The 27,437-nt window shown below is 39.8% G+C and overlaps 2 protein-coding genes and 1 non-coding gene across 8 annotated transcripts in view; 1 reads left to right on the forward strand and 2 right to left on the reverse strand.

The window, feature by feature from the left end:
• Nucleotides 1-1,068: 1,068 nt before the first annotated feature.
• On the reverse strand, nucleotides 1,069-21,395 carry LOC106961288 (protein kinase C-binding protein 1-like). 6 transcript variants are annotated; one of them, XM_015054956.1, is made up of 22 exons: nucleotides 21,142-21,395; nucleotides 20,641-20,879; nucleotides 20,308-20,543; nucleotides 15,420-15,490; nucleotides 13,555-13,718; nucleotides 11,562-11,705; nucleotides 9,899-10,012; nucleotides 9,212-9,304; nucleotides 9,008-9,095; nucleotides 8,865-8,920; nucleotides 8,705-8,782; nucleotides 8,500-8,615; nucleotides 7,936-8,411; nucleotides 7,717-7,845; nucleotides 6,715-6,867; nucleotides 5,919-6,428; nucleotides 3,967-4,413; nucleotides 3,723-3,865; nucleotides 3,472-3,552; nucleotides 2,685-2,763; nucleotides 2,344-2,583; nucleotides 1,069-1,445 (listed from the first exon to the last, which is right to left on the reverse strand). In XM_015054956.1, the coding sequence occupies exons 3-22, from the start codon at nucleotides 20,319-20,321 to the stop codon at nucleotides 1,267-1,269; spliced, it is 3,375 nt and encodes a 1,124-aa protein (XP_014910442.1). In that variant the 5' UTR covers nucleotides 20,322-20,543; nucleotides 20,641-20,879; nucleotides 21,142-21,395; the 3' UTR covers nucleotides 1,069-1,266. The 6 variants fall into 6 exon arrangements, with proteins under 6 accessions (XP_014910442.1, XP_014910397.1, XP_014910406.1 ...); XM_015054911.1 differs by having other exon boundaries at nucleotides 11,562-11,783; XM_015054920.1 differs by having other exon boundaries at nucleotides 11,562-11,783; nucleotides 20,637-20,879.
• A 1,017-nt stretch (nucleotides 21,396-22,412) lies between these two features.
• Nucleotides 22,413-22,485, reverse strand: trnak-cuu (transfer RNA lysine (anticodon CUU)). Its single transcript has one exon. It is a non-coding gene; the product is annotated as a tRNA-Lys (tRNA).
• Nucleotides 22,486-24,280: 1,795 nt separating this feature from the next.
• Nucleotides 24,281-27,437, forward strand: part of LOC106961315 (translocating chain-associated membrane protein 1-like 1) — a 13,751-nt gene continuing 10,594 nt past the window's right edge. The window contains exons 1-3 of the mRNA XM_015054961.1: nucleotides 24,281-24,705; nucleotides 26,272-26,332; nucleotides 26,437-26,555. Coding sequence (XP_014910447.1) covers nucleotides 24,586-24,705; nucleotides 26,272-26,332; nucleotides 26,437-26,555 — 300 coding nt within the window. The 5' untranslated portion in view covers nucleotides 24,281-24,585. The remainder of the gene's footprint in view (nucleotides 24,706-26,271; nucleotides 26,333-26,436; nucleotides 26,556-27,437) is intronic.

A 27,437-nucleotide genomic window follows, 5' to 3' on the forward strand; every position in this document is an offset into this window, starting at 1 on the left:
CATTTTCATTCTTCATGTTGTAAAATAGAGGAATCCAACAGCCACCAAATTACCTGAAACTTTGCCATGTAAATAACTCGCAGTTTGCTTTTGTTCTCACAAAAATAAATAAATGCTTTTGTAAAATGCAGCAACGGCGATGCCAGGGTGCTCATGCAGCTTCTTTGCTTCTTGGTTTTATCACCAATTTACAATTGGATGATCAGTAACTTATATATTTGCAACACTGCAATAGAAAGAAAATGTGTTTTCATATCCGTTCAGATCAAATAAGTTGAGAAACTTCTTCACAAGTCCATTTATTCTTTTTACAATATGTAAACAGTAACAAGACAGAACTCAACACAAACATGCTCACAGGAAATATATGGCTGAAAAAGCAATATATATTTATGTCTACTCAGATGGGCACATTTTTGGATTTACATCTGCTTTGGGTAACTGGCTACACAAAGACTTCACTAAGAGCTGACATTCATGTGAAGAAGTTTCATTTCAAATAACTTTTCTCAACACATAGAAATGTGATTGCAATAAACATACTATAAAAACATGTAACACTATAAATATTGTTCAGGTATCTTCTTACAAAAGCTGTACAGTTTAAATTTTTTAGGCTTTTTAATAAATCAGATTTTGTTTTTTTTTTGTCCATTTTAAATGTGTGGCTATATAACACAGAACTACAATACAAAACTGGTATGAAACCAAAACGCCACCACTGACATGAAGCAGACATGTTGGACTGAAATGTGTTGTTTAAACCTGCACTACTCGACATTAAGCAAGTGTGGTTCAAACCACAAAAGGAAAGAAAAAAATAAATCAGTCTAAGTATTTGTGATGGCACCATAATCATTGTGTATAACTGTTGAAAGCTGTTTCAAATGTTTTATCTCACAATATGGAGAGCAATTAAAACAGCAGCAAAATCCTGTGGAGCAGCAATGAAAGAGGGAAATGAAGAGATTATCCTGTGGGTTGATATAATCTGAGCAACAATGCAAAACTGTAGAATGAAAACATTTCACATCTCGAGACAGACTACTTTCACATGATTAACTGACTTAAACGCAGATGTGGAAACCGAAAATGAGAAGTGAACCGAAAACAGTCCAGTGACCACATATACAAATGGGAATGAAAGAGAGAGAAAGGAAACAAAAAAAAAAAAAGTGATTTGTCGTCAAGGTGCAGGACTTGCAGCACCAACTTCGAGGCCACCTGCCTCACATTCACTCCACCGATGTGTCTGTAGTGTATCAGTTAGGTCACAGTGACACCAGAGCTGTCCTTGTTTTTGTCAGTGTAGGTGGGAGAGTTGCTTTTGTCCGATATCGAGCCTGCGGCTGAGGGAGCGGACTGCACAGCGGGAGAGTGCCCCGATGGTTTGACAGACGGCTCCGAGCTGGGCTCTGCCTCTGCTTCCTGCTGGGATGCTGTGGCTGGGGAAGAGCAAAAACCAACATGAGAGGAAAGACACGGTTCATGTTTTGACAGTGACTTTTTAACTTTTTGTGCAACACAAAATCAAATCAGGCTATAAAATTGATTTTAAACAATTCAATTTCCTTCCGTTGTCAAAGGGACCGTGCCAATACACACAAAAGCGCTTTACAAAAGCAATCATAGCTTTTGAAATTTGTCATTTTGTCAGGTTACGACCACAAACTTATATACGTGATTAACCCCTTTACCTCAACTGATGCCTCTAAAATATAATCCACTGCAACCAGCTGCCTTTAAGTCACCTAATTTGTTTTGAACCCACCTCCGGGGTTCATTAGAGAAACACAAGTGAGTACGTGAATCAGGAGTAAAGTTGGAGAGAAGTTTAAAGTTGGATTAGATTATAAAATAATAAGCCATGTGCTAAACGTCAGAGAGCCCATCATCCTAAATTGGATAAGGAATCATAACTGCAAACCTGAAGAAATGGTTTTGCATCAATCTTCAGGTTCTGAAGAGCATTAATCACAGAGGCAGCTAAGAGATCCATGGCAACACTGAAGGAGCTGCAAAGATCCATAGATTATGTGGGAACATCTGTTTGCAGTTTAACTCAAGATGCATGGGAGCAAAACTGAACTCGTCGGTCGACGTACATAAAAACAACAGCAAAATTCTGGTGGCAGCCTTATGTTGTGGGAATATTTTGCTTCATCACATGGAAATTTATGATCACAATGTGAAAAAGGATACAAATACTTTTGCAAACATTACACATTAACTTTTTAAACAAGCTAAGATTGCTTGAAAGCTGCGGTAGCAACAGATGCTACGCTTTAAAGCAGATTGGAAAAACAGTAAAATTACTTAAAACTGAGAGAATTCTTGTTTTACCCGACTGTGTGCAGGACTTCATGTGCTCAGGCCAGTGTGCTTGCTGACAGGGGTAATCACAGTAGCTGGTATTCCAGCAGCAGTAGAAGATGGCCTCCTTCCTGCAGTTGGCGCACCACTGTTTCTTTTTGGTCTCATCCACCGCCTGCTGCTTCTCCAGCTCCATCTGTTTTTTCACCTCGGCCACCAAACGTTCCCGTTCCTGCTCAAGACTCTGCCTCATCTCCGCCATCGTCAGCTCTGCGTTCAAGCGGTAAGTTCAACATGAAACCATGCTAACGGTCTTAGAAAATAAAAGGTAATCGCATGATATCCATGCAGCCCTGGAAGCACAAACCTACCCAGATTATGCTTCATTTCTGATAACTCCTGCTGATGAAGCCACTGGAGTTTTTCAATCTCTATCCTCAGCCGTCGAATCTGTAGCAACAAAACAATCAAGAAATCAGTCGTGGTTAAAATAAAGTACAACCTGTTTAAGTAGGCATAATCAAACAATCTTTTCTTTTTAAAAGATCTTCAAAGTGCATAGGTAAAACATTTATTTTATAAAAGCACAGAAGCAGCCATTAAACAAAACTGTGACACTCTATAATTAACCGAGGTTAATTATAGAAATACACTGAAACCATTTTATTCTAAATTACATAATCCAGCTGGGACGTTTGGTCTTCTTTTCTTTACCACATTGCTTCACTTATTTGATGAGGTTTACTGGCATTCCCTCCTGCTATGGTCCCACCACAGACTTTGAGATTTGGACTTTGACTGGGACACTTCAACAACTCAGAATTAATTTAATCAGTCATTCTAATCTGGCATGTGTTTACATAACATGGCAAGTTTTTGCTGTATGAATAAAAAAAAAAATCTTAATGTTTTCACTCTAGAAATACTTTCATTTACAGAGGAGTTCATCATAGTTGACGCAGTGACAGACAGATGTACTTCTTGTCTTTCTTTCAAAACCCCATTTTCAAAACCCGACAAACTTTTTAAAGTATTTCATTGTTTTTGTGGCATTAGTTGTTTTTGGAGGCAGAGAAGGAAGAATAAACTACATATTTTCTTCCCACCACTAAACACGCAAGACCTCCGAGCCGCACCAATGAGAGACGGAGGGATTACCTCTGCAATTGTATTTCCTGATGTACTTTTAGAGAGATCGTTGTAGATTTCAGTCATTGTCCCTTTTATTGTGTCCATAATCTGTGAGAAAAATGATAAAGTTATGCATTTTAAATCCCTGCAAAGCAAATCCAGAGAACAGAGCAGTAACTTTATTTAGGTTTCAATATTTGTCTGTAAATATTAGAAAATGTACATGAAGGAATCTAACCCGTGTATTAGAAGTATTATTAATGGGAAATGTGACTTACTTTGTTGGTGTATTTGGCGATATCTGCTGCTACATCTGCTGAAACTGTGGGGATCTGCAAGTCTGCTGACACCAGAGACGACGCAGCAGATGTGATCTGTCCCGCTGTTGATGAGGAGCTCTGAGCTGGGTCTTTTTGTTGCACTGCAGTTGACAAAGATGGAGAAATGTTAAGAGAAATTAAACAACCTCAAATAGTTGTACAAGTTTTGTGATGCATAATCCCAGTGGCGTTTTTATATTACCTTTAGCTGCTTGTCTGGTCTGATAGCGAGTGCTGGAGGAGTTCTGCTGCGACTGCAGCTGCTGGCTGCGCGTCTGACTCTGACCCTGCGCCGGGACACCCGACTGCTCTTCGTTCTGCTGCCTCTGGAGCTTCTGCACTTGCCATTTCTGCGACGACGTCTGTAACTTGGTGGGGCTCCAAACCACCGCCTGCTGCACATGCTGAGCCGTCTCTTTAGGAAGAAGCGGCCGCTGTTTTTTTACAGTTGTGGGTGCTGTGGACGTTGTGGAGCCAGAAGGTGGCGCAGTGGTAGATCCGCTGGTGGTTGTGGAGGCGCTGGGCTGACCAGATGCTGCACTGGAAACGAGGTTGAGCGCTGCTGTGATGGACGGCTGCAGGGAGTCCTTCAGGTTGGCGGCAGCATCTCGTGTCGGCGTGGCTGATGCAGCAGATGAAGACAGCTTGCCTAAACAGAAAGCAAGAATGAATAACTAGGACTGCTTAATAATCCACCACACAGTCTGGATTTACAACATCAGCGTTTTAAACCCAAAACGATGTGAAAAAGCATTACAATTAAACCCCATTTGTAGAAAGTAAGATGTATATTTTCTCTTTAATTGAGGGAGAAAGAGATAATTTTAAAAAAGGAACCAAAGAGTGAATCTGAAGTCACACTGTTGCATTAACCTGGTTTGGTTTGCATTGTGCATATCACTTGACCAGCATGTCTACACATTTCAAGGATTCTTCCGAAGTTTAATACGCAACAATAAATATTTTATGCAAATTTGCGATGCAGACAGGCAGGCAACATTGTGGAAGAAAATTACACTTTCCCATTTTTCCTCCCAGGTTTAATCACAGAGTTTGAGTCTTCTTCCAGGTTTTCTCCAAGTTCTGCCAAATCTAAGACCGTTCTGATTTCAAAGTTAAGACCCAAGTGGAGTATGAAAAATTATGATTTCTGGCATTATAGCAAGCTTCACAAACTTCAATGTATTCCTTCTGTTCGTCGTTTTATTTATGCCAGTTTCTTCTTTATTCAGCCCGCAGTTAAAATTCCAGTTTGAAGCCAAGCCACAATAAAAAATAATCATGCCCATAAGCTGATTGTAGATAATGAAACGTTAAAGTGCTTAAACATGGACTAAGACAGCTGCAGGAGCAATATTCCTTTGCAGGGTTACTGCAGAGGCTGAACAACTGAGGAGAAACATTCAACAGACCTTGTTGTGTCTGGGCATCGTGAGATTTGTTGCTTTGGTACAGTGTAATAACATAAATAAAGATTACTAAACTAAGACTAAAAAATCCTGTCTTTAACAACAAATGACATTTAATTTTGAAGACTATGGAACCAGTAAGAGTAAAAATTGTTGCTCATACGTTAGGGTTGTGGCTAAAACGTTTGTCCGAAAAACAGAAAATGGTTTGCATTTTCATGAATGTTTTAAACTAAATGAGATCTGCCACGTTAAGGAAAACCATGGAAATCGCCGCTTCTTGCAATCATATAAGTGCAAAAAGCATTTATCTTTTTGCAGATTTCTTTCTCTCCATATTTCTCCTAAACTGATAAAGTCCTAAACTTATTTTTATGCATTTTAACAAAGTAAAAACCAATGCACAAATAAAATCGGCTGAAAGAAAGAACAGAATTTGGCTCTGAGGAAATCAAACACCAACTAATGGTAGTCTCTTGAAAATGTTGTCAGAGAATCACCTGAAAATCATACCTACAAATCCAAATGAACTTATTCTACCAAAGATAGTTTTATACCAACATATCCAATGAAGACATTCCAGCATCACTGTGAACATACAAAAAAAAAAAAAAAAAAAAAAAACAATGAGCAGCAGAGCAGACATGATCCTACCAGTACTTCAGTTTAGGCTTATTTTTAACTTGTATTTTGTCTTAAAATGCGATGGAAACAGAGCACAACCATAAAGTGGACAAAGCCTCACCTTCCACCTTGGCAGTGCTGGACTCTTTTGTAGTTTTGGCAGCGGCGGAGCTCGGGTCTCTTCTCTGCCTCTTTGCGTCCCGTCCTCCATGTTCGTCGCCCAGATCAATGACGAGCTCCCTCTCAGAATCAGAGTCCTGTTCAGCCGATGCAGCGGCTGTTTTGCCCTCCTCTGGCGGTTTAGGCTTTTCAGTTACGGGTTGAGACTGAGGTGTCCTGGGCTTGTCCTGCAGACCCCTGTCTGGACCGTTGCAGCCCGGCTTCTCTTTGAGCAAAGGCTCGTGGGCAGCGGTTTTATCCCCCGTCGCTGTAACTCCCTCCTTACCCTCTCCCTCCGCGCTTGCCTTTGACTTTTTTCTTTCTGCCTTCTCCTTGTCCTCGTGTGCAGAGTTCTTGGACCGATGTTCTTCATCGCTGGGATATTCGCTGTCGCTGGAGTCAGATTTCTCTGAGTCCTCAGAGTCGCTGTGGTCCACATCTTTATAAACATCTTCAGATATCTCGTTAATACCTGTGCAGGCAAATGTAAAGTTCACAATTATTGTAGTAAAACACAAAAACACACTATATTGTATCACTGGACTGAATTGGACTACATGTAATTGTCTGAACTGAACTCATTTCTATTGTAAAGTAGCTTGAGGTGATTGTTTTACATGGGCACAAGATACAAAGACAGAGTGTCAGACTACAGAAAACTGTTGGGCAAAGATGATCAAAATAATCATTTTTATATATTTAACAAATCCAAAACCAAGGCCATGTTTCAAACAGTCATAAAGTACATCTACATTTACCAAGCTGTGCTTTGCAGCTTTCAATGGTCTTGTCCAGACTCCTGATGGGTCTCTTTGGAGTGGCGACAGTAGTGGGAGCTGCTTGTTGTTGCTGCTGCTGTTGCTGCACAGTCTCACTTAGTTCCTTCAGGTCCATTTCAGCCTTCACTCGATCTGAGTTAAACACAAATTACAGGACGACGGTCACGGTAATCACATGTGACCGTCTTGTACATCCTTCCAAATCAGTCAAAAAAGATGTTTGCTGTATTCCGATGGGATTTTATGCGATAAATCCAAACAAGATAAGTGCATAATTGTGGTGTAGAAAGAAAAGTGTACATGGTTTTCAATATTTTATTTATTTATTTTTACAAAACAAAAATCTTATAAGTGATGCCTACATGCAATCAGCCTCCCAGAGTTCCAGCAGTAGGTCTTATGGAGGATGCGTCTATTAGCTTTCCACATGTAGACACCGGCATATTTGCTCATTCTTCTTTGTAAAATTATTTAAAGTCAGTCAGATTGGATGGAGTATGACCATAGACAAGTCAAGTCCTGTCACAGTTTCCCATTTGGTTAAGGTGTGTACTGTGACTGTGCCATTCTAAACTTATTTAGCTAAAATAAAGCCTCATAACCACAACAACAACAAAAAAAAGACAGAAAGACATGACCAAGTTTTCCATGTTTCCAACAGACTGAATGTGATTAGCACACATGTTAATGATACATGGACTGTATCATATATTTCTGAACTTAGAATTACACACAGCTTTACCAATTCTACTATTTCAGAAATTAATCAGGTGACTTCTGAATGCAGATGGCTGCACTGGATTTCATTTGGTGGTATCAAAGTAAAAAGTGCATGTTTTTTTTAAAACATGCACTACTTTGCATTGTTATTAAAATCTCAAATACCATCAATATTCTGGTTGCGATATGATAGAAATTTCAAGGGACCTATACATTCTTACTGGGTTATCCCTCATAAATACTAGTTAATGTGCTACTGACCAAGGTTAAGGTTGAGGATGCCTCCGGTTCCTGCTGTCCTCTCCTGCTTGGGAGCCAGTGCAGAGTTTATGGGTTTTGGACTGCTGCTCACACTAGCAGCTGGACCAGGCTTCGCCGATACAGGAGATGCTGTAATTAAAAGATTTTGCTAAATATTTCAAAAGCAGTAAAATCGTCATCATGGCCGCCAAAGAAAAAGAAACTTGAAATATGATCTACCAGTGCAGTCCATCGATTCCTCTCCAGTGCTGTAGTGTAAGGCAGGGTTCCTGCTCGGCTTCTCGGTTTCTTGCTCCCCATCGGACCCCGTGTGGACCGAGGAGTTGGTGCTCATTGGAGACCGAGGCATTTCCATCATGGAGGCCCGCCGGCTCATCCCGCTGGGCGTAGAACTCTTGCTGAGGATCATCTTGGGAGAGGAAGTCATGTCAAAGTTGAAGCGGAGCTTGTCTGGCTTCTCCGTTTTCACCGTCCCGGAGTTGGGGTTGTTAGGGTCCATCAGCATCTGCAGCTGGTTGTTGGGGGTGTAGGGAGTGCGGAAGGGTGCGTAGTTAAAGATGCCAAATTTCTTGCGGATGTTTTCCACGTAGACCTCCATCTCTTGCATGGCGCTGTTGAAAATGCTCTTTGTTTTCTTCACAGAGAAAGGGATTTCTTTGGACATCAGGTAGCAGTTGTTGATCGGAACCCAGGCGCTGAACGGACGGCGGCAAAAAGAATATGAAAATCAGCAACTTAGAAAAATGAATTAAATCGATTCGCAACAAGAGCCGTTTCTCTTACCGATCATGTTGCCCAAAGAAGCGTGCGTCTACCTGACCGTCCTTTTCTCTGAGTGCTTTTGCCGGCCAAAAAGGAAAACCCTTCAGCTTAGCCCAAACCAGCGGGTGAGGCTGACTCTATTGAAAACAAGGAAAAGTAATTCAATATGCTTCAAATGTGTAAAACACTCTGTAAATATGGTATTCAAGATGAAGCAAAGACCTACACATGGCTCACAAAACCAGTTATCCCTTTTTTGGCAAGAAGACAAGTAGCACTCCGGACACACTTCAATCTCATTCATCTAAAAATGAATTTAAAAACAACATTAATGACGCATTACTTATTTTTATTCTGTCCTTACCAATTTAGAAGAGGACTTTTACCTCATGTTCACAGATCTTGACAATGACCTTTGCAGTTGCTGTTAATTTATGATTACCTGAAAAAAGAAATTGTAGTAATTTTATTTTTCTGTAGGAGTTTGCACAATAAAAGGAGAATTTATATATATTTATAAATGACAAACCTCCATTATAGATGATGCAGTTGTGTAGAATCCACTTCATATCAGCAAGAAAAGCCTCAGTGCAGCCATACATTTTCTTTTTCACATTCTATCAAAAAGGGAATAAACATATTTACATATTTAAGGACGATAGAACATTTTAGTGAAAAAAAGTAGCATTTGGTAAAACTGCCCCTTGCTTTGGGTGTTTAAAAATGTTAGTACCTTTTCTATAGTGCTTAGGTCCATAGGGTGGAAGATGTACTCTGCATAATCCGGATGCTGTTCCAGTGACACGGGTTTCTGAAACGGCTCTGTCTGCTCATTAAAGACAAGAAAGTGACAACTGTTAAAGCCTGAACTTTGAAACAAATACCTCCTGCAGCCACAGCACCTTTGCAGCCACGTCCAAGACGCAGTTAAAATAAATTCAGATTTTATCGCAGTAGCATAATCCCACACTGAAAATTTTGTTGCAAGATTTTGAAGATTTTTTTTTAAAAACCACCCTGATCCAGACTCTCACTGGTGGGCAGCAGATAAGACAAATTTATCACTTTGTCACATAAAGTAATGGATTATTTATTGAAAGATTCTCGATATGTTGACCAAATTAAACTTAAATTCAAAGTGTTTTATAGGAATTTTTGTTTTAAAGAGAACTAAAACGTTGAGATTTTCTGCTCTATAGAGCGAGAATACTCCAACAAAAGACTGGACTTGGATTGGTTTCTAAATCGTTCAGTATGAGATCATGCAACTGCAGTGAAAAGAAAAAAAAATTATTAAAAAATTGTAGCATTTTTTTTTCAAGTATAGTTTTTCCCAGGGTGCTGTTTGCTACAGGATTTTCCAATATTATTTCAAAAATCTGTGTACAATACAATACAACAAATAAAACGGCTTCCTTACCCCAGGCTGTTTGATTTTTTGGAGTGCAAATTTCAGTAAGTAGGAGAGTTGGTCTATCGTTAGCATTGTCATTGCTTTGCTCTGGGTTTCAATGCACTCAGCAACTGTTATTTTCTGAAAGAAGATAAAATGACGACAAGAATTATTGCATAATCTTAATAATAATAATAAACAAGCAAAGTTAAACTTTATAAAGTTTATTCCATAAGTCATCTTAGTTGTACATCGTAAAAAATAAACTAAGCAGGTTTTTTTTCTGTAAATCCCCAGTTCATGGTGTTCGTATAGCATCGGGCTGAAAGGCCTGATGCTATAAGAAAATCAGAACTTGAACAAACTGAGTCGCAAATGCAGAGTGTAGCCAGGGAGCATCACTGACGCCCATTCCCAAAGGTTAAAAAATAGTAAATAGCTTTAGAGTAATGCAAAACGAATTATTTAAATGATGACTTTCAAATAAATAATTCAAATTAAACAGGAATCGTCAAATATGAAAGTGGTAAAAAAAAAAAAAAACTGATTAGAGACGAGATATAAGAATATAATTTTGATATTCAAATTTCATTACTTAACATTGCAGCATTATCGTTTTGTAAATACGCAAGCTGTAGTCATAATATCAATCAGATATTAAGTATTTGTCATTTTGAATTTTATTAAACAGTTGTCCAAGTTTTAGGAAAACTAAGAAATAGATCTAAATAAAAAAAATTAACAAATCTACTTTCACACGAATCAAGCAGCTGCTTTAGCTATTCTTTGCATGCAGAGCAATTGCATCTACATTTATACCAAGCCCAGCTCAAGGTTCTTTCATGTACAGGTGCAAGTCAAGCAATTAAAATATAGTTAAATATATATTAGTAATTCTATTCAAAAACCAAAACCCATTACACACAGTGATACATTTCCAGTGTTTATTTCAGGTAATTTTGTCGATTATGGCTTGGAGGGTAAAAAAAAAAACCTCACAATCCTCTTGAAGCTGTGGGATTCCCACCACACCTCTTTCTTCCACTCAGTTTTTCATTCAAATGCTTCGATAGAGAAGCGTTTCCCCAACCTTGGTCCTCCAGGCACACTGCCCTGCATGTTTTAGACGTTTCTCTGCTTTAACACACCTGATTCAGATGATTGCAGTTCAGTAAAAGCCTGACAATAAGCCTAACCTGAAATTAAGGGAGTTGAAGCTGGGAAACATGCAGGGCAGTTCGCTTTAGAAGAACCTGGGGCGTAGCACAGCTACTGCCTGCAGGACTATAGGATAACTTTTAAGTGAATCGCCTTCCTCGTGTTTATGAAGGCCACCCTTACCGGCTATAATCATTCAAATAACATCTGAAAGTATCAGTGTGTGTGTAATGAATTCATGTAATTACAAGTTTTTACTTTAGGATGATTATTGATTGAGCTGCACCTGAACCCACTTTTGTCACATTTTGTTATTTTGTGCAGATTTTCAGTTCCTGCGGTGACAGGATGATGTACCATGGTGGGCCATTTGTCTCCATGTTTCGGCCTGTACCACAGGCTGAAGCAGGTCATTACACTGATTTATGTCTTCACTGGGACACCTCGTTTTTGTCAGCTGAGCCATGCTGAGTCTAACAAGCATCTGCCTACGCCCACACCCACACACAAACACACGCCGTCCGTGCGATACCTCACACTCTGGACAGAACCAGTCGCCCTCGGGCTCGGCTGGTAGTTTGAGGCACTTGGCGTGGTACACCCTGGGGCAGAGCTCACAGCAGAGCACCTGACCCTCGCGGTGGCACAGCCAGCAGTAGAAGTCATTCCTGCCGTCCTGCGGTACAACATCAACAGGGTCTGTGGTGAGTGCTGGCTGCTTCATATAGTAAAAGGGACCATGTCTTAGCTCTGACTGAAATGCAGGCAAGAGAAACAGGGGGCAGGTTTCAAAAACACGCAGGAACACAAAAAAAGGTGCAGTGCAACAGAAACAAGGTAGTATTAAGGTGAGGCAAGCAGGGTAAGCGGCACAAGGGATAATAAAGGCAACAAAACCTACACAATGGTGCTTTTTGCAAATAGGAGTACAATAAATCAATTCTACTAAAACTGGGCTTCCCTTTTTAAAAGATACATAAATGGTTTGATTGTGCTCATGGTGAATACAAGTGATAAAATTTAACAAGTGTCAAACCATAAACTATTTTGCCAAAAGTATTCATTCATGCATTCAAATTGTTGCCATCATGGCCACAGGTGTTTAAGATCCCACATCTTTTCAGGCAGACTGCTTGTACAAATATTTGTGAAAGAATGGGCCGCTCTCAGGAGCTCTGTGAATTGCAGCAAAGTTCAATAACCTGCACAACTGTAAAAATTTCCAGGCGACACAGTTAACTTGCAGTGGTTGCCAATAAGTGGCTCATGTAAAACTCAAACAACAGTGAGATGGTGAAGCATTCAGGGGATAAAGGTCAAATTTTCGGAAGAGACACTTGAGTACAGAGCACCAAATTTCATGTGGCCTTCTAATTAGCTGAAAATTGTGTGTAGAGAGCTTCATGGAACTGGATGAGAAGCTGTGGCCTAACCTTAGATAGCCAACTAACATAATGAGAATCAGTTCCTATCACTTCACAATGCTCGTTTTGCACAAACCTCCAAACTTTGTGGGGGGAAAAAAAAACTAGGGATAGCCCCTTCCTGTTCCAACATGACCGTACAGAGCAATGTCCAAAAATGAGTGAGTTCACGGAGGCCAATCAAGGAGTTCCTGACCTCAACCTGATAAAGCTTCGCAAGCTAGTCCAAGCCGCAGAAGGTGGGCAGGCATCGTGTAATCTCTATGGATTAGAATTGGGATACCACTCAATGCCATGCACTTCAAGGCATCTGAACAAATACTTTTGGCAGTATAGTGAATTTAATGACATTCATATTGAGACAAAATATGCTCATGTCAGAGTAAAAACCAAAATATAAATAATTAAATACAATTTTTAATGCATTGCTATTGATCCGCAGATCATTTTTGTTTCTCTCAGTTCTGCTGGTTGAGTTCGTTTACATGAGGTTTATATTGATGTTCTTTCATGTCAAACACCTCTGCTGACTCTCTTAGGAAAATGAGGGACTGGGCTACATTTCTTCAGTGACTCATTTCTGTTTGCATTCCTTCCGCTACTTGCAGCACTAGAGCAAGTACAGAGAAGTCTGATTCATTACTGTGAGGAAACCTATTCACCTCCGTGGGCCTTAAATGCAAAGAAAGTACCACATAACTCAAATAGTTCAACTGGATAAATATTATATTAGCATGAAAATTACAAGTTCATTAGCCAACAATTATTACACTCCAAACAGTCCTTTGCAGTGCGAGTATTGCACACACTGATATTATTATGATATATATTGCAGGCCTAATCAGCACATTAGACAACTACAAGTGAACTAAAAATTATTTGGATGTAATCAAGATTATATGTTTGGTTTTTGCTCTGAGAGAAAAAGATCTAGTGGCAGGGACTGGTCTAACAATATTTATGTTTTAAAATGTTACACAACACAAAGACACTTCCAAATTAATGAAGTGTGTGTGTTAAAGGGACTCCTGACGATCTCTTACAATCCGATAAAAGCAGCAGGCCATGTCTGAGTTCGCGATGAGCCTCCAGGAGCCTTACCTGGTCTTTGTTGTTACAATTCACGGCTCCTGGCTTTTTCTTTTTCTTAAGAGGGCTGGGGGAAGTGTCAGAAGGAGAGTGTCCATTGGAGGAATGGGTGGGACTGGACACTTTTCGCTTCTGTGGTGCTGCTGATCGTTCCGCTGAACCTGGTGCATCAGGTGCTGAGATGAAAAGGCTTGTGTCATTACCAATTGCACCACTTGTGGTATAAAAGTAGACAAGCTAGACCAAAAATAAATTCACAAATGCTCCAATAGATCACTTCCATTACCCCGGAGTGCTGCAGTTGAGATTCTACTGATTTTGCAACAGTCAGGCATTTCAGATAAAAAATCATTTTAATATCAGACAAAATTAACCCAAGTAAATAGAAAAAGTACATAAAAGAGTTATCCAAAGCAACCTGGCTCTATATAAGGATATTTAATGTCAATTCTTGTTAAATTATAAATATAATGAGAGTAACCATATTTTTGGGTTCATCTTTACTTGCTACACTCAAGCCTGCCTGAACTGCAGAACCAAGGAAACATGTTAAGCAGAGCAGTAGGCTAAATTGTTTCACGAAGCAACACATCATGTCCTGCTCTAAAGAAACACAAGAACACATTAGAAACAAAGTCATTGAGTTAAGAGGTTAAGGTTGTATCAACCATCCAGACCCCTCAGGTCTTCTGGTTCTGGTCTGCTCTGCATCCCCAGAACCACAACCAAACGAGGAGAAGCAGCATTCAGCTTCTATGCACCACAAATTTGGAACAAACTTCCAGAAAACTGTAAAACAGCTGAAACACTGAGTGCCTTTAAATCTTGGCTAAAAACCCATCTGTTTAGAGTTGTATTTGAAACGTAATCAATTACGAATTTAATGACAGCTCTTGACTTAATGTAATGTTTTGATTGTTGATTCTATGTTGCATGACTTTGTGTTTTTGATGTAAAGCACTTTGAAATGCCTTGCTGCTGAAATATGCTATACAAATAAAATTTGATTGATAAAACAGCATATTAAGGATGAGAGACTCCAGGAAACATACACAAAAACCCTGCCAGGACTAATCCAAGAGCACAGCAACGATTCATCCAAGTCACAAAAGAGCCCAGAACACAATAGCTTCTTCTGTTAAAACATCGGTGCTTATGACTCAATGTAAATGAGACTGGGCAAAAATGGCATCCATGGGGAAGTTGCAGGGACAAAACCACTACTGATTTTGTTGAAAAAATAAAAATCCATCCAAATCTAACAAAGATGTTGATGCATGACACATTCGTGGTTGAAAATCCTCCAATGTGCTATTCCTACTAAATTAAGAAAATTCTGCAAAGAAAAGTGGAATAAAAGCCTTCCACAGTGTTTGAAGGTAATCTCTAAGCTTAGAGAGCAGTGACTATTTCAAATAGACACAGTTTAGTTTGGATAGTTAAGGTGAAATAATTTTGAAACTGCATTTTGTATGTACTTGGGCAAATCTCTCTGATATAACTCATTTGATGATTTATTACATCCAAGTACAACTAACAAGGCAATTAAGGAAAAAAGAAAATCACAGCCATTTATGTCCTAATAACAGGAGCTAAGCAAATATTTTAAATGTCGCTAAATAAAGGAATGCCTGAAATCTTTGAGTACATAAATTAAAACATTAAAACAAATGCCTAAAAGGCTTCATCTAAGATAACTAGGCTGTGTGCTGATTCCTGAAGGAAAAAGCCATACAGTCATAACATATCACTGTTGCAGATCTAATGCCCATCAGCATGCATTAACCTCTCAAAATCCAGTAGGAAAATCCTGTTGTGTTCTCCGACACCGTCATGTTTGACTTCTGATAGGACATGCACGGCCTTAAGAGACTTACCTTTCGATCGCAGAGAAGCGTCCATCCCCTCTACCACATCCGGCTCTTTCTTTATCTCCTCCTCAGCCAGACTGCACAGCAACGAACACGAGCACACAGGAACACAGGAAGAGGGGCAAACACAGAGTCAGAGAGGGTGTTCAGAAACCACATCAGCGTTATCTGTAAACAAGTGGAACACCACCTAAGGCACTGGGTCCCAGAGGACCTGTCAACAGGGACTCTAACGGTTTCCACTGTTTTTTTTTTTTTAACATCTCATCTGACTTGAACGCATCTTTGACTTTTAATGTGACGTTCGAACCCTTTCCACATTTTCAGCTACTATCAAGTCGGAAAATGTTCTTTATACTCCAACAGAGAGACCAGTAGCAATCACCATGGCAACACTAATTTCACAAATGGATGTTCACAACATCACATAGGACCTTTCAGCCGACATTACCGTGCATCCGTGCTCGTCAGAAGATGTCACAGACGAAGTAAAATTGTGGCTCAACTGGGCCACGGCCTGTTTTGTTTACGACAATCGGCGAATAGACCTACGCTAACAAGAAATCCGAAGGGAGCTGGCCCATGCTACTGAAGAGGACAGCCTCTCATTGTAATTAACAGTACATGGTTCTACCACAATCCAAGCCCCTTCAGTAACAACAGCAGACTCTCTGGAGTGTTTAGGCCTTTTCTTGGAGACCATTCAGGTCATCTCAATATTCTTGAACAAAATCTTTACCAAATAATCTGTTTGGAATCCACCAACTATAGAGATTCACTTTCACAAATCCTGCTCAACATAAAAAAGTCAAAACATTAACCTCTGAACAAAAAAAAAAAAAGAAAATAATCCTCACTCCCCCCCGTATTTCCTCCTGAAAAGCATCTCGTTCCCTCTGTGGTTACAAAAAGCAGAATAAAAAGAGGGTTTGGCAATAAATGAGGGTCTTTGGCTCTTCTTTTGTCCAAGCAACACAGGGCCTCGTTCCAAGGATGTGCCCTTTATTCAAAAGACCAGGGAAAGAAGCCCTCCACAGAACCCCTGACAGGTCACACACTCGATCAGTTAATAGCTCTGGCTGCTGCAGCTCTGGTTTCCAGCTGAATGATAGGGTTTCAGTCTGCAACTCGAATGCCCACAGTTGTGGGACGGTTTTATTTTCACTTGGAAAACTAAAACAATCCTCTTTACGCCTCCAGACTCCATTTTTACAGAGAAACTCCAGACAAAGTTGGTTAAATTGCAGCCAAGCTGTGGATATACGATGGATAAAAATGTAAGCCCAAAAGCCTGAATGTGAACAGACGAGCCAAAAGATAAGATTTGATACAAACACTTAAACCCAGATATAAGGCAATCAGTCAGTAGTTACTTAAATTCCTCTTTGTGGTCCTTCTACAGCCCAAAGACCTAAACAAAATGAGCATCACTCAAACCAGGAGAGACTTTAAAAATGAAGCAATTAGAGAAAGTTTATCAAACTGAAATAAAAACAAAGTTTAAGATATGACACATGGAGATCTTGTTTCAGCTTGCCAGCTTTCTCACAAGCGCGCACACACACACACACACACACACACCCCTTCAGGGCCTTCCTGTTCCGGACTGAGTGCACAAACGAGGCCCACATGAAAATAAGAGACGTTAGCCGAGTCTCCACCACAGCCCTGAAAAGGAGAGAACGTTCGCCATTCTTCAGCGGAGCTGCACAACAACAACCTCGTTTTCAAAACCTTCTTAGAATCATTGTCAAGAAATTTCTGCAGCCACCGAAAAGACAAGATGAGCTGGAGTAAAAAGGTATCCAAAAGGGCTTTTTTTCATATCAGGAAATAAGATCCATCAAGCAGCAAGCAGACTTAAAGGCAAATAAATCCCCAGCAGAGAGTCAAGATATATTCCAGAGAGATCAAATAAAGAAAAAATTACACACACACACACACACATTTCTCTTCTGCAAAGTACTGTAGTACCTGATGGACAAAAAGGAAACAACACTGAGTCACTGCCTTCAGATTCCACTCCTGTGAGAGACGAGCAGGGTTCTCTCGTCACAGAAAATGGAGGCCACAGCTTGCTACCCTCCCCCCCCACTCTCCCCCATCCCCCACTCCAAGGCTGAGACTCGGGCACATCCACACAGGAGGACCAGCGAGAGATCTGTGGAGATCACAGTCCAACATTTCTGAAAAAATAAAGACGGTTGTGTCAGGACGAACCTTCATGAACCAATCACAGAAACAAGAGGGAAAACAACAGCGAGGAGACACGGGAAAATCCAGCAGGACGAGAAGCCCCGGCCTGGAACCCCCCCCCCACCTCTCCACCTCTTTCTGTATGTCTTCGATCCTCTTCCTTCTCTCCTCTGTGAACACCACTGTCAGAATAATTAGATGTCATTTTTTAGGAAGGAGAGACCCAGAATGTGAAACCACAGTCAGATCCCGATGAGCCCATTTCTATGCATGTCGCAAGAGGCTTGTTAAATTCCTAAATATCCGATACAAAGCAATTTCAGAGTACAGAGACGATCTATCATGTGCGAAACAATATGTTAGACTGAAACTCCTGATGAAAGCAACTTATGTTTGTTCCACTGGCTAAAAAAGAAGCAGCAAATAAGCATACGGAGCAGAATGCAACATAAAAGTAACAAGAAAACCATTTTTCAGCATTACAACCTAACTCAGAAGGTCCAAAAACACTGAAGAGACTAAGTTTTCCAACCCAGTAGCCACTAAATAACTAAATAGTTCCTACATTTGATAAAATAATGCATTTATCTGCAATAGAAAAACTTATCATAACAATATTCATTGCTATCATATACAATAAATCCTGTAGAAGAGAAAAATATTAGACCTGGATTTTTATATAAGGCTGTACAGGATGAATCAAAGATGGCTGTGGAATTTTCCAGAAGGCCCTTGCTCTCCCTGCCGTGCTCCCTCCGATTGTCAATCTTTAACCTCAGCTCTTGCTGCAATTGGCTGGAAGGCCAACAGGCTGGAACGCCATTGGTCGGCCGCACTGTGCCATACAGATCAGTGTGCCGGCTCCCCTCTTCCTCTTTAAAAAGCCTTTTTTGCTGCAATGCAGAGATTTTCCTCCTGCATTAGTCGGTTTTATTTTTCCCCTCTCGATTTAGCTTATTCCCCATCTTAATAACAACTGCATAAAACTCTAGAAAAGGGGGATTTTAATCAAGGATTTATGGGAGATTACATTTGTGCATGTACAACTGCGATTTATGGCTCTGCTATTCAACATCTGTCACCCTGTTGCCTCAGACGGAGGCCCAGATTGGTTCCCCGACTTATCTCACTACCAGTGAGAAAATTACACGACATGGTGTCGATACCCAATAATCAAGCAGGTAAAAGTTTGACTTTTGGTTTTGATTTTACAACGTGAATTAGTCGCAGGCCAAAAAAAACCCCTCTCTGATTGTAATGTTCCTATTTTCAGGTTTTATGTAGATCAAAACTGCCTCATGTCAGCCCACAAGAGAAAGAGATCCCTCTTTGTTTCCCCCACGCAGCTGAGATTGCTATAAGGGTGCTACATGACGTAACATGGTGTTCTGCCTATGTTCTGATAAATACAGCATGACACAACGAAGCATTTGCTTACATTTTGAGCAATCTGTTTCATAATTTTACATAAAATCTTTTTTTAAAAGAAGTCATTTTGAGATGTTTGAATATAAAATAACCTGTCTTACCTTCGTCCGACTTCCTACACTGAATCTCTAGTTGAAGACAAACCTAACTGGCTTTTTGTTTATGTGTTCAAAGCTACAAAAAAAAAAAAAAAAAAAAAAAAAAATAGAAAGCAGCAAGAGTAGGACGAGAAAAGCAACCTAACAAAGATTAGGTCCAATCACTGAAATTCTTCCTAAATCCTGTTCAGATGTTTAAATGTTTCATAATACAAAGATCCTCTTAAATCTTGTGTTGTTTCTTTGTCCTGGTGTCTGATCTGTAAAAGGGAGGGTAAAGTTCTTTCAACATGAGCTCTCTGAACACAAAATGGCCACTGTGTGTATGCGTGTATCCGTGAGCATGTGTGTGTATGTGTGTGTCAGAGTGGAGGAAGCAGCTTCACAGTACAGTTGAAGAAGTCGGGGGCGGAAGCCTCAAGGCCCATGACTCTAATAAGTCCCGTCTAGTGTTTTTCGGCTCTAAAGATTTGACTGGAGGGAAAGAGGGGTTCAAAAACAGGTTTGAAGCTGCAGTCATTCTTTGAGCAGTGTGAAGATTAGAAACTCCTGTGTCAAACAGAAAGTCATGCAGATTTCAGTTTCAGGATATTTTAAACTGCTCAAAGTTTTGCCCTGAACTACCTTCACTTCTTCCAAACACGTATGTTGCCACTTGCTCTTCCTCCCTGGGCCTGGCATGAGATAAGAAGTCAGAGGAGAGCAAGTATACTTGCACAGGGTACATAGTACCCGCAACCTGCCCATCCCCCTTGTTTCTCTGCCAGGCTACAACACGAGAGCAGAAGCAAGGAGGTGAGAGCGCAACTTTTAGATCAAGCTCTCCTTTGCCTTGTACACAGGAAAAAGAAAAAGGATTTGCCATGGTGGGATCTGCCTGCTGTATGGCAGCCTGGCTGTCTGGGGCACACATGTGACCCTGAGACACAGAGAGAGAGCAAGGGTGAGAGTCGTTACCCAACCCCCCAACCCTAAAAAACCCCTGTGGAGGGCGCAGAGGCCTGACGAGGCCTCCAGTCCAGCCCAGCTCCTCCTCCTCTTCCTCCTGCTGCACACTAAGCTGACTTTAAAGGTGTGCACATTCATCATGAGAAACCCCACAAGTCAGCACGACAACAAGAAAGGTAGCCATGTTGCTATCAGAAGGCTGAGATAAAAAAGACAGAGCTTACCTCTGTGGATGCATGGCTGCCTGACACAATGTTATGTCAACACTTATAAAACATGGAGGACACTCTCAGCCCTCAGCCGGGGAAGGCTCCGCTCTTCAGGCAAGGCGATCAGGCCCCGGCGATGTTAGCCAGATCCTGACTGGTCGCCTCCCTCGCAGGCGAGATACAAGGCCGCGCCTGATTGGCCGAAATGTTTCCTGAGTAATTATCTTTGTTCAGTGCAGGCAGGGGCAGCTCTGTGAGAGTCAGAGGCAGGGGAAGAAAAATGAGCACAGATCTAGGTCTAAATCCACACAAATATATGATTAAGAGGAGCATTTTTGACATACAAACCCTTTGTGAGAGTGTTCTGAAGCGTCCAGGAGGAGAATCTGTCGGCAGCTCTCTCAGTGGAGGATTAAAAGAGTGAAACTGTCAGCCTGTGGAGTGTTAGGAGCAGGACACCATGGCTTCCCTGAACAAGCCTCCATTTTTTATGTGGAGAGGGCCTTTGTTTAAACTCCTCCCTCCCACTCTGCTTCCTCTAGACTCGGAGAGGTGGGGAGGGGGGAGAAGAAGCCACTGCTCTGCACCTATTAAGAATGCAAAAGGGGAAAATTAAGCTGCAAGTGATAAATGATCTACACTGGCTAATACTACAGCTTGTTGTGAAGGGAATCAAATAAACTAACATGACATTTAAACATAATTCAATACAGTTACTGAAGTCATAACCTTGGCAACTAAAAAGGTCACTCAGAGGTAGGACAACCAAACAAAAATGTATTTATCCAACATCTGAATTATGATTAGCATTTCAGTTGCTAATGGTTGATTAATTAGGTTTTCCTGTACCTTATTTTTGTTGCCTCTTTGGGACTTCAGGACATTTCCACACGGCTGTAATGTTTGCTTAATGATGACATGGGCAAAAAAAGCATTTTAATGGGGGTGGGATCAAATGCATTGTAGATATAAATCCCAATAAAAACCTCACACTAAGCTGACAGCATATTTTGTGACAATATTATGCTCTGTAAGGGATTGGAGCAAATATAGGTAAATCTCTATAAACAAGAAAATTATTGAAAACTCCCTGTATTCCAGTAATGTAATTCAAAAATCAGCAAACTAATTACACAGAGTGATATATTTCAAACAGTCATTTAATTTAATTTTCATTACTATAGTCTACAGCTAATCAAACCCTCAAATGAAGTCTCTTGCAACAATACATGACAGTAACCATCCATTGTCTACACCCACTTATTTCAGGGATGTGGGTGGTGGGGGGGATGGTGCCTCTCTCTAGCTGTCATTCTTCGGCAAGAGGTGAGGTACTCTCTGGATGTCACTAATCCATCACAAGTACACACAGAATTAACCACCAACAACTCTCTGCTCATTTAGAGAGACTAATTTACATGCATGCATGTTTTTAGGCTGTGGAAGGAACCTGAAGAAGCCAGAGGGAACACTCAAACTTCATGCAAAAGGCGGCTGGGATTTGAACCAAACACATTATTGTAACATTTTAGTGCTAACTACTGTTCTACCAAGCAGCCCCTACATACGACCCATAAAAAGGGTGTTTTTTAAGTGAAAACTAACATTTATTTTATTTATGTATTGGCTAATATATTTATTATTCAAAACGTTTCAATGTCCAATGTTTATATATATTGGCACCATGTATTGTTTGCGAAGTACTTGCCATTATTTTAGGTTTTAATCACCGTTTGGATGTTAAACATTTAGTAGTTATTGTCTGTCTTAGGTTATTCAAACATTTCCTAGTTCTTCATCCCCCATAACTGTTTGACTTAATTGTCTTATCAGTTATTCTTTTATTAAATATTTGTAGTGCTTTTCTGGTTCATAAGTTTTCAACCTGAGAAAATAAGCTTTGTGTTATTGGAAAAGAGGGAATAATTGTTTGACAGATACTCCCAGAATTGTTGCAAGGTATTTAAATAACATGAAACATTAAAGAAATGAAAGACTGCTCCATAAATAAGAGGTTTAGTGATACCAGGTAAATCATATTATAGTCCTAATTTTTCTTCGTATCTAGACTAAGACAACTGAGGCCTGCATTTAAAGTTATAGGAAATGAAAAATTTGAGCGCCCAACGTGGGGCTCGAACCCACGACCCTGAGATTAAGAGTCTCATGCTCTACCGACTGAGCTAGCCGGGCTACGAAATTCATAAAAACAGGCGCTGTTTTTCCTTCACGTACCAGCAAGCGTTGTAACAAGCATTCTGTCTAATACTGCCCTCTACTGTTTACAAGCGATTCCTTCGAGTGAAATACCTTTATAGCAGAAATAAAATATAGTATATGCGCCTTATGTTCGGCTGTAAGTTTAATTTCACGACAAAGTACGAAAGGCTAATGAATGATCTTGTATTTTATTGATAAATAGTGACTCCTTTTCACAATAAACTAAGTAACGGTTGCTTAAAAATAATTGTGAGCAGTTAGGGTGCTTGGTAGCTAATTGTGCTAAGTACGTCTATTCCATAACATTAGATTGGCAACTTTGGACAGTAATGGGCTTAAAAATAATACATCTAAACTCATTAAAACATGTATGTTCATAAGTACTGAAATATCTGCATAAAAATGGTTTAGAATTATAAATGGACATACCTCACAGGCGACACCAATGTACTGTAATGCCAACACAAGTGCAACTTCCGGTCACTGTAACAAAGGACAAAAAAAAGCGGAGTGACTTTTCATAGCATCAATATATTTTTACTCAAATAGAAATAAAACATTGTAATCCAAAAAAGTAGCCAATAACTGTGAAGTGGAATGGGAAAAAAATACATTTTCCGCATTTACAACTAAAATCTGAAAAATCTTCCTGCAATGCCAATTCACAACATAGGCCATCTCAGGCTACTGTAGATGGCAAACAGGCCTAGTCCATATCCAAATCCATCCAATTTGATCCTAAGTGTATTCAGTTCAATTCATACAAGTTCTATTTAAACTACAAAAGGCAGATTTAAACTGATATTGTGTGCAAACTGTTAAATGTCATCAAACTTCTTATTAATGCAATACAATTACATTTATAAAAAAGATAAATGCCAATGATTTTTCCATCTAAGCAAAGACACATGTTTTATCAATTAGGCTCTTTGATGCAATCTCCCTTCTGAGGATTGTGGGTGACATTAGAGTTGGAAAAATACCATATGATGATGTGAAAAACCTCACAGGATCACCTGATTAATCTACTTTGACAAGTTGAGGTAATAAACAAATATGCACCAGGCTAGGCATACTTTTTTATGTGAAATAATTCTAAAGGAAGAATATGAAGCCATTGCCAGCAGTAATTCAAAATAATACAATGTGAGTCCGTTTGTGCTTCAGCAACAAAAACCCTCTGTTTTAAAGGAAAACTGCATCAAGATAACAAAAGACTACTGCAATCTTAAAATGATACAACAGAGCGTTTTCAGTCAGAGGCTTTTTCAGATTTGCTGTGATACCTACTGCTACATGATATAATTCTTGCACAGCAGCTAAGACAACTTTGAAGAAACTTCTTTTATTACATTTAATTTCCCTTTGGGGTGTACAAAGTATTTATGAATTGAATTGACAACTATTCTCAAAAAGGGTGGTCCATGTTATTACTCTATGATGTTTTGACATCAGAGTATGATGCCAACACAAGTGAATCATACTCTATGAAGTATGAGTATGATGCACTCATACATCATAGATGATTAGGACCAGATTAAAGTCAGAATTCAGATTGATTTCTCGGTATTCTGACGTTAATAGGTCACGTAAAATGTCACTTCAATCCATTATGACCCTCCTTACACAACTCACAGCTCTGTCATTAAAGAAGGACCCCATACATCTGAATAAAGTCTGAATTCTTAGAGTTAAAGACCGTTATCTCTTCACTTTCAAAAACATTAGAACGCAGAACGCGTACGTGAAGTACGTGACGGCATCACGGCGTAGGGTTCTCCTTCTACGTCAACGACGCTGGGCGGTTCATGAATGGGGTTCTGAAGTGGGAGGGCCCCTCATCTGACTTTAGCAGGCAGGAGGAAGAAAGTGGGTGTTGTGCTTTGCTGAGATGCTCCTTCATGACTGTTTTTAAGCAGCCCAGCAGCGAGCGGTTGTCTGTGTTTGTGGATTGTAGCGGAGGGATCTTCAACCCCCAGGGATAGCATCCTTCGGCTGAGACGAAGAGGCCTGCGGCCACAGCAGCACCAGCAGCAGCGGAACCAGAGGGAGGCAGAGTCGTGTCGATGAGCCATGGGGTTCCGCAAGAAGAACAAGAGCCCACCGGTGCTGAGCCACGAGTTTGTGATCCAGAATCACGCCGACATGGTTTCCTGTTTGGCCATGATCATCCTCCTCGGCCTAATGTTTGAGGTACTCGGTGTGTGAGTGGAGCTGTTAGCCGCTGCTAGCTGACGTTAGCTCACATGACAGCAGTACTCGGCAGCAGGGCGCTAGCGTGTCTCCTTCCCTTCTCGTGTGTCTCTGATTGCCAAAGAAGATGTGCAGGAGGCCCGCTGGCTCTCTCTGCTGATTCACTGCCTTCCACTGTAGCTAACTAATGCTTTGGTCAGCAAGTTGATCAGACTGAATGTCTGTCTGGAGGCTGCAACTAAAGCTGACAAGTACTCCGCCACGGTTGAATAAAACCAAATAGCTTTTCTCTCACTAACCTGTCCCCACCCCAGATGTACCCTTCAGACTTCTACGATCCATTTTTTAATTAAACTATTCTCATTATAAATGTCATTTGTACATACTTAATTTAAAATGCAACACACACAACCCACAGGATGTAACTGTGGCAGGAGTGATGCACCTCCTCACTTATTTACCCCTCCAGGCAGCTCCTGGATATTTCTATAGGTCCCAATTATGATAATTTGTGAATTCAGGCTCTTTTAGAGCCTGAATTCACATCACACACATGCTGCTAAATGAGCAGGCAGGTATGCTTTGACAGTTTCACTCGGTTGAAGGTAATCTTGACTATATGGTACAGTGGATTTATTGGATTTTGACACCTACTCTCATTCAAACTCCATTTTTTGATTGGTTTCCAATCCTTTCAAATGTTATGTTTTTATTATTATTCACACATATATATATATATATATATATATATATATATATATATATATATATATATATATATATATATATATGCAGTTAATCTACTAATTTGAGTAATTGGGATGGGTGGAAATGGGACAGAGAAGAAAATAAGTTTGATGAATTTTGAGTGACTTTAAACACACAAAACCCCTAAAATGATCAGAATTAGGCTTCCTTCCAGGCTGGTTAATTCCCCAAAGAAAAATATCCACATTGCACATATAGATGGGGGTACATATAAGCCTTTCTGTGTTTGTTTTTCCATCACCAAAGCTGAAATTTAAGGAGCTAAGATTGTGGAAAGATAAGAAAAGTGTTTTTATTTCATTGTCTGCCATTTAGGTTTTGCTATTATTTTTATTATCAAAAATTCCAGTTTGCATATATGGGATTATAAGGAAAGCTTCTTTTTTTCTTAAAAGTGACTTCAGTAACTAAAACCCACACTTAAGAAGCTAAAAGCTCAGAAAACTGTTGAATATTTATGTTTAGTGAGAACTGATGTTACTGATGACTTTCAAAGCAAATAGAGCACTTTGTGTTCAGGGAACATCCGTGGAGGATTTTATTAAAGCAGCTACACAGAATCGTGTCTAATTATAGTGATCTAAATCTGTCATGGTGCCAATTTGCTTTCATAGGGGGGAAAAAAACGTTTGAAAAAATATGGATACATTTAATGATACATGGCAATCTTTAAAAAAAAAAGAAAAGTATTTGGTTTGTACCCAAGGAAGCAAAGTAGAGCACAAAGGGATCTTAAAAAGCATCAGCCATGAAAACTGAAGCGATAAAACTAATTCCGATTATTTCTTATCACTCCAGGTCACGGCAAAGTTTGCCATCATGTTCATCACAGTCCAGTACAATGTAACTCAAGTTCTCGGTAAGATTGTTTGCTGCATTCCTGCTCGTTCCTGTTTCTTAATTCCGCTTTAATTCTCATATGTTTAGGTTATTTTTAATAATCGACTTTCCTTCTCTCTGCAGATGAGAAAAGCGAGCCAGTAAACCTTTACCAGTACGGCCCTAAAGATGTGGCTACAGTGTTTTTCTACCTGCTCATAGCAGTCATCCTTCACGCCTTGATTCAAGAATATATTCTCGATGTGAGTACAGTTAGACGACACTTTTCTCATTAATTGCTTATGCCTGAGGAAAAAGCTTTCCACGTCACATATATTTATATTTTTAAGTAACTCGTAAGGACTGATAGAAGCTTTATTCACCTATTTTTTCTTCTTTTCCCTTTATCCAAAATGATCAAAGCATGGCAGACTTTATTTTGGAGTGCTGTTTGTAATTGATCGACCTCAGTGCCTCTTTCTGTTTATGATCTAATGCAGAGCGACAGAGAGGATGCTCGTTCTTATTCCATGTCTGCTTCTCTAAACAATGGTAGTAGGATATTTTTTTAATTCAAATATTATAATAGAAAAAAATGGACCATGCTTTAAAGCGTACCTTCTCTCTTCATAAGACTGTTTTCTGTGTATCTATTAAAACGGCCATCAGATGAACCTGTTCACACTGCAGTAATCCAGCTCCTTTTTGAAAAAACCTTCTCAACACACTTCACTTCAAAGGGCCGATTCATGAGCTTTGTGACTGGATTTTGCTATTTGTTTGTGCCTCACAGAAATATGCATTGTACTTTGTTTTCAATGGAATGGTTTAAGATTGTTTTTTAATGTCACACCATTGTTATTAATTTTGGTTACACTGCTCTTGTTCTGAAAAACATGTTTGTTTGTTTTTTTATCAGAAAGAAAAATGTCCTCAGGTAGCTTTTGCTTTTTTTTTTTCCTTGTTAATTTGTGCTTCTACTATAACAAATGCAGTTGTTTCAAAAAGAGGCAAAAGAAACTACAGAATATTACATTTTAAATATCATGCATTATTAAAATTAATGAAAAGCAAAAGAACTAATGACACTGTAGGTTTCATTGGGGGGGGGGGGGGGGAGCGGGGGGTTTTTGTTAGATTTTGTT

The sequence above is a fragment of the Poecilia latipinna genome, unplaced genomic scaffold (assembly GCF_001443285.1).
Source record: "Poecilia latipinna isolate Pla-1442-1.1 unplaced genomic scaffold, P_latipinna-1.0 Scaffold57, whole genome shotgun sequence".
In the NCBI taxonomy this organism is placed as follows: Eukaryota; Metazoa; Chordata; class Actinopteri; order Cyprinodontiformes; family Poeciliidae; genus Poecilia; species Poecilia latipinna.

Excerpts from the sequence above, each read along its gene's own strand:
- LOC106961288 (XM_015054911.1), bottom strand. Across the intron at positions 9,305-9,898 it reads AAAAAATCAAACAGCCTGGG|ACAGAGCCGTTTCAGAAACC; the intron begins GTAAGGAAGCCG and ends TTTAATGAGCAG. Across the intron at positions 8,412-8,499 it reads TTCTTTGGGCAACATGATCG|CGCCTGGGTTCCGATCAACA; the intron begins GTAAGAGAAACG and ends CCGTCCGTTCAG.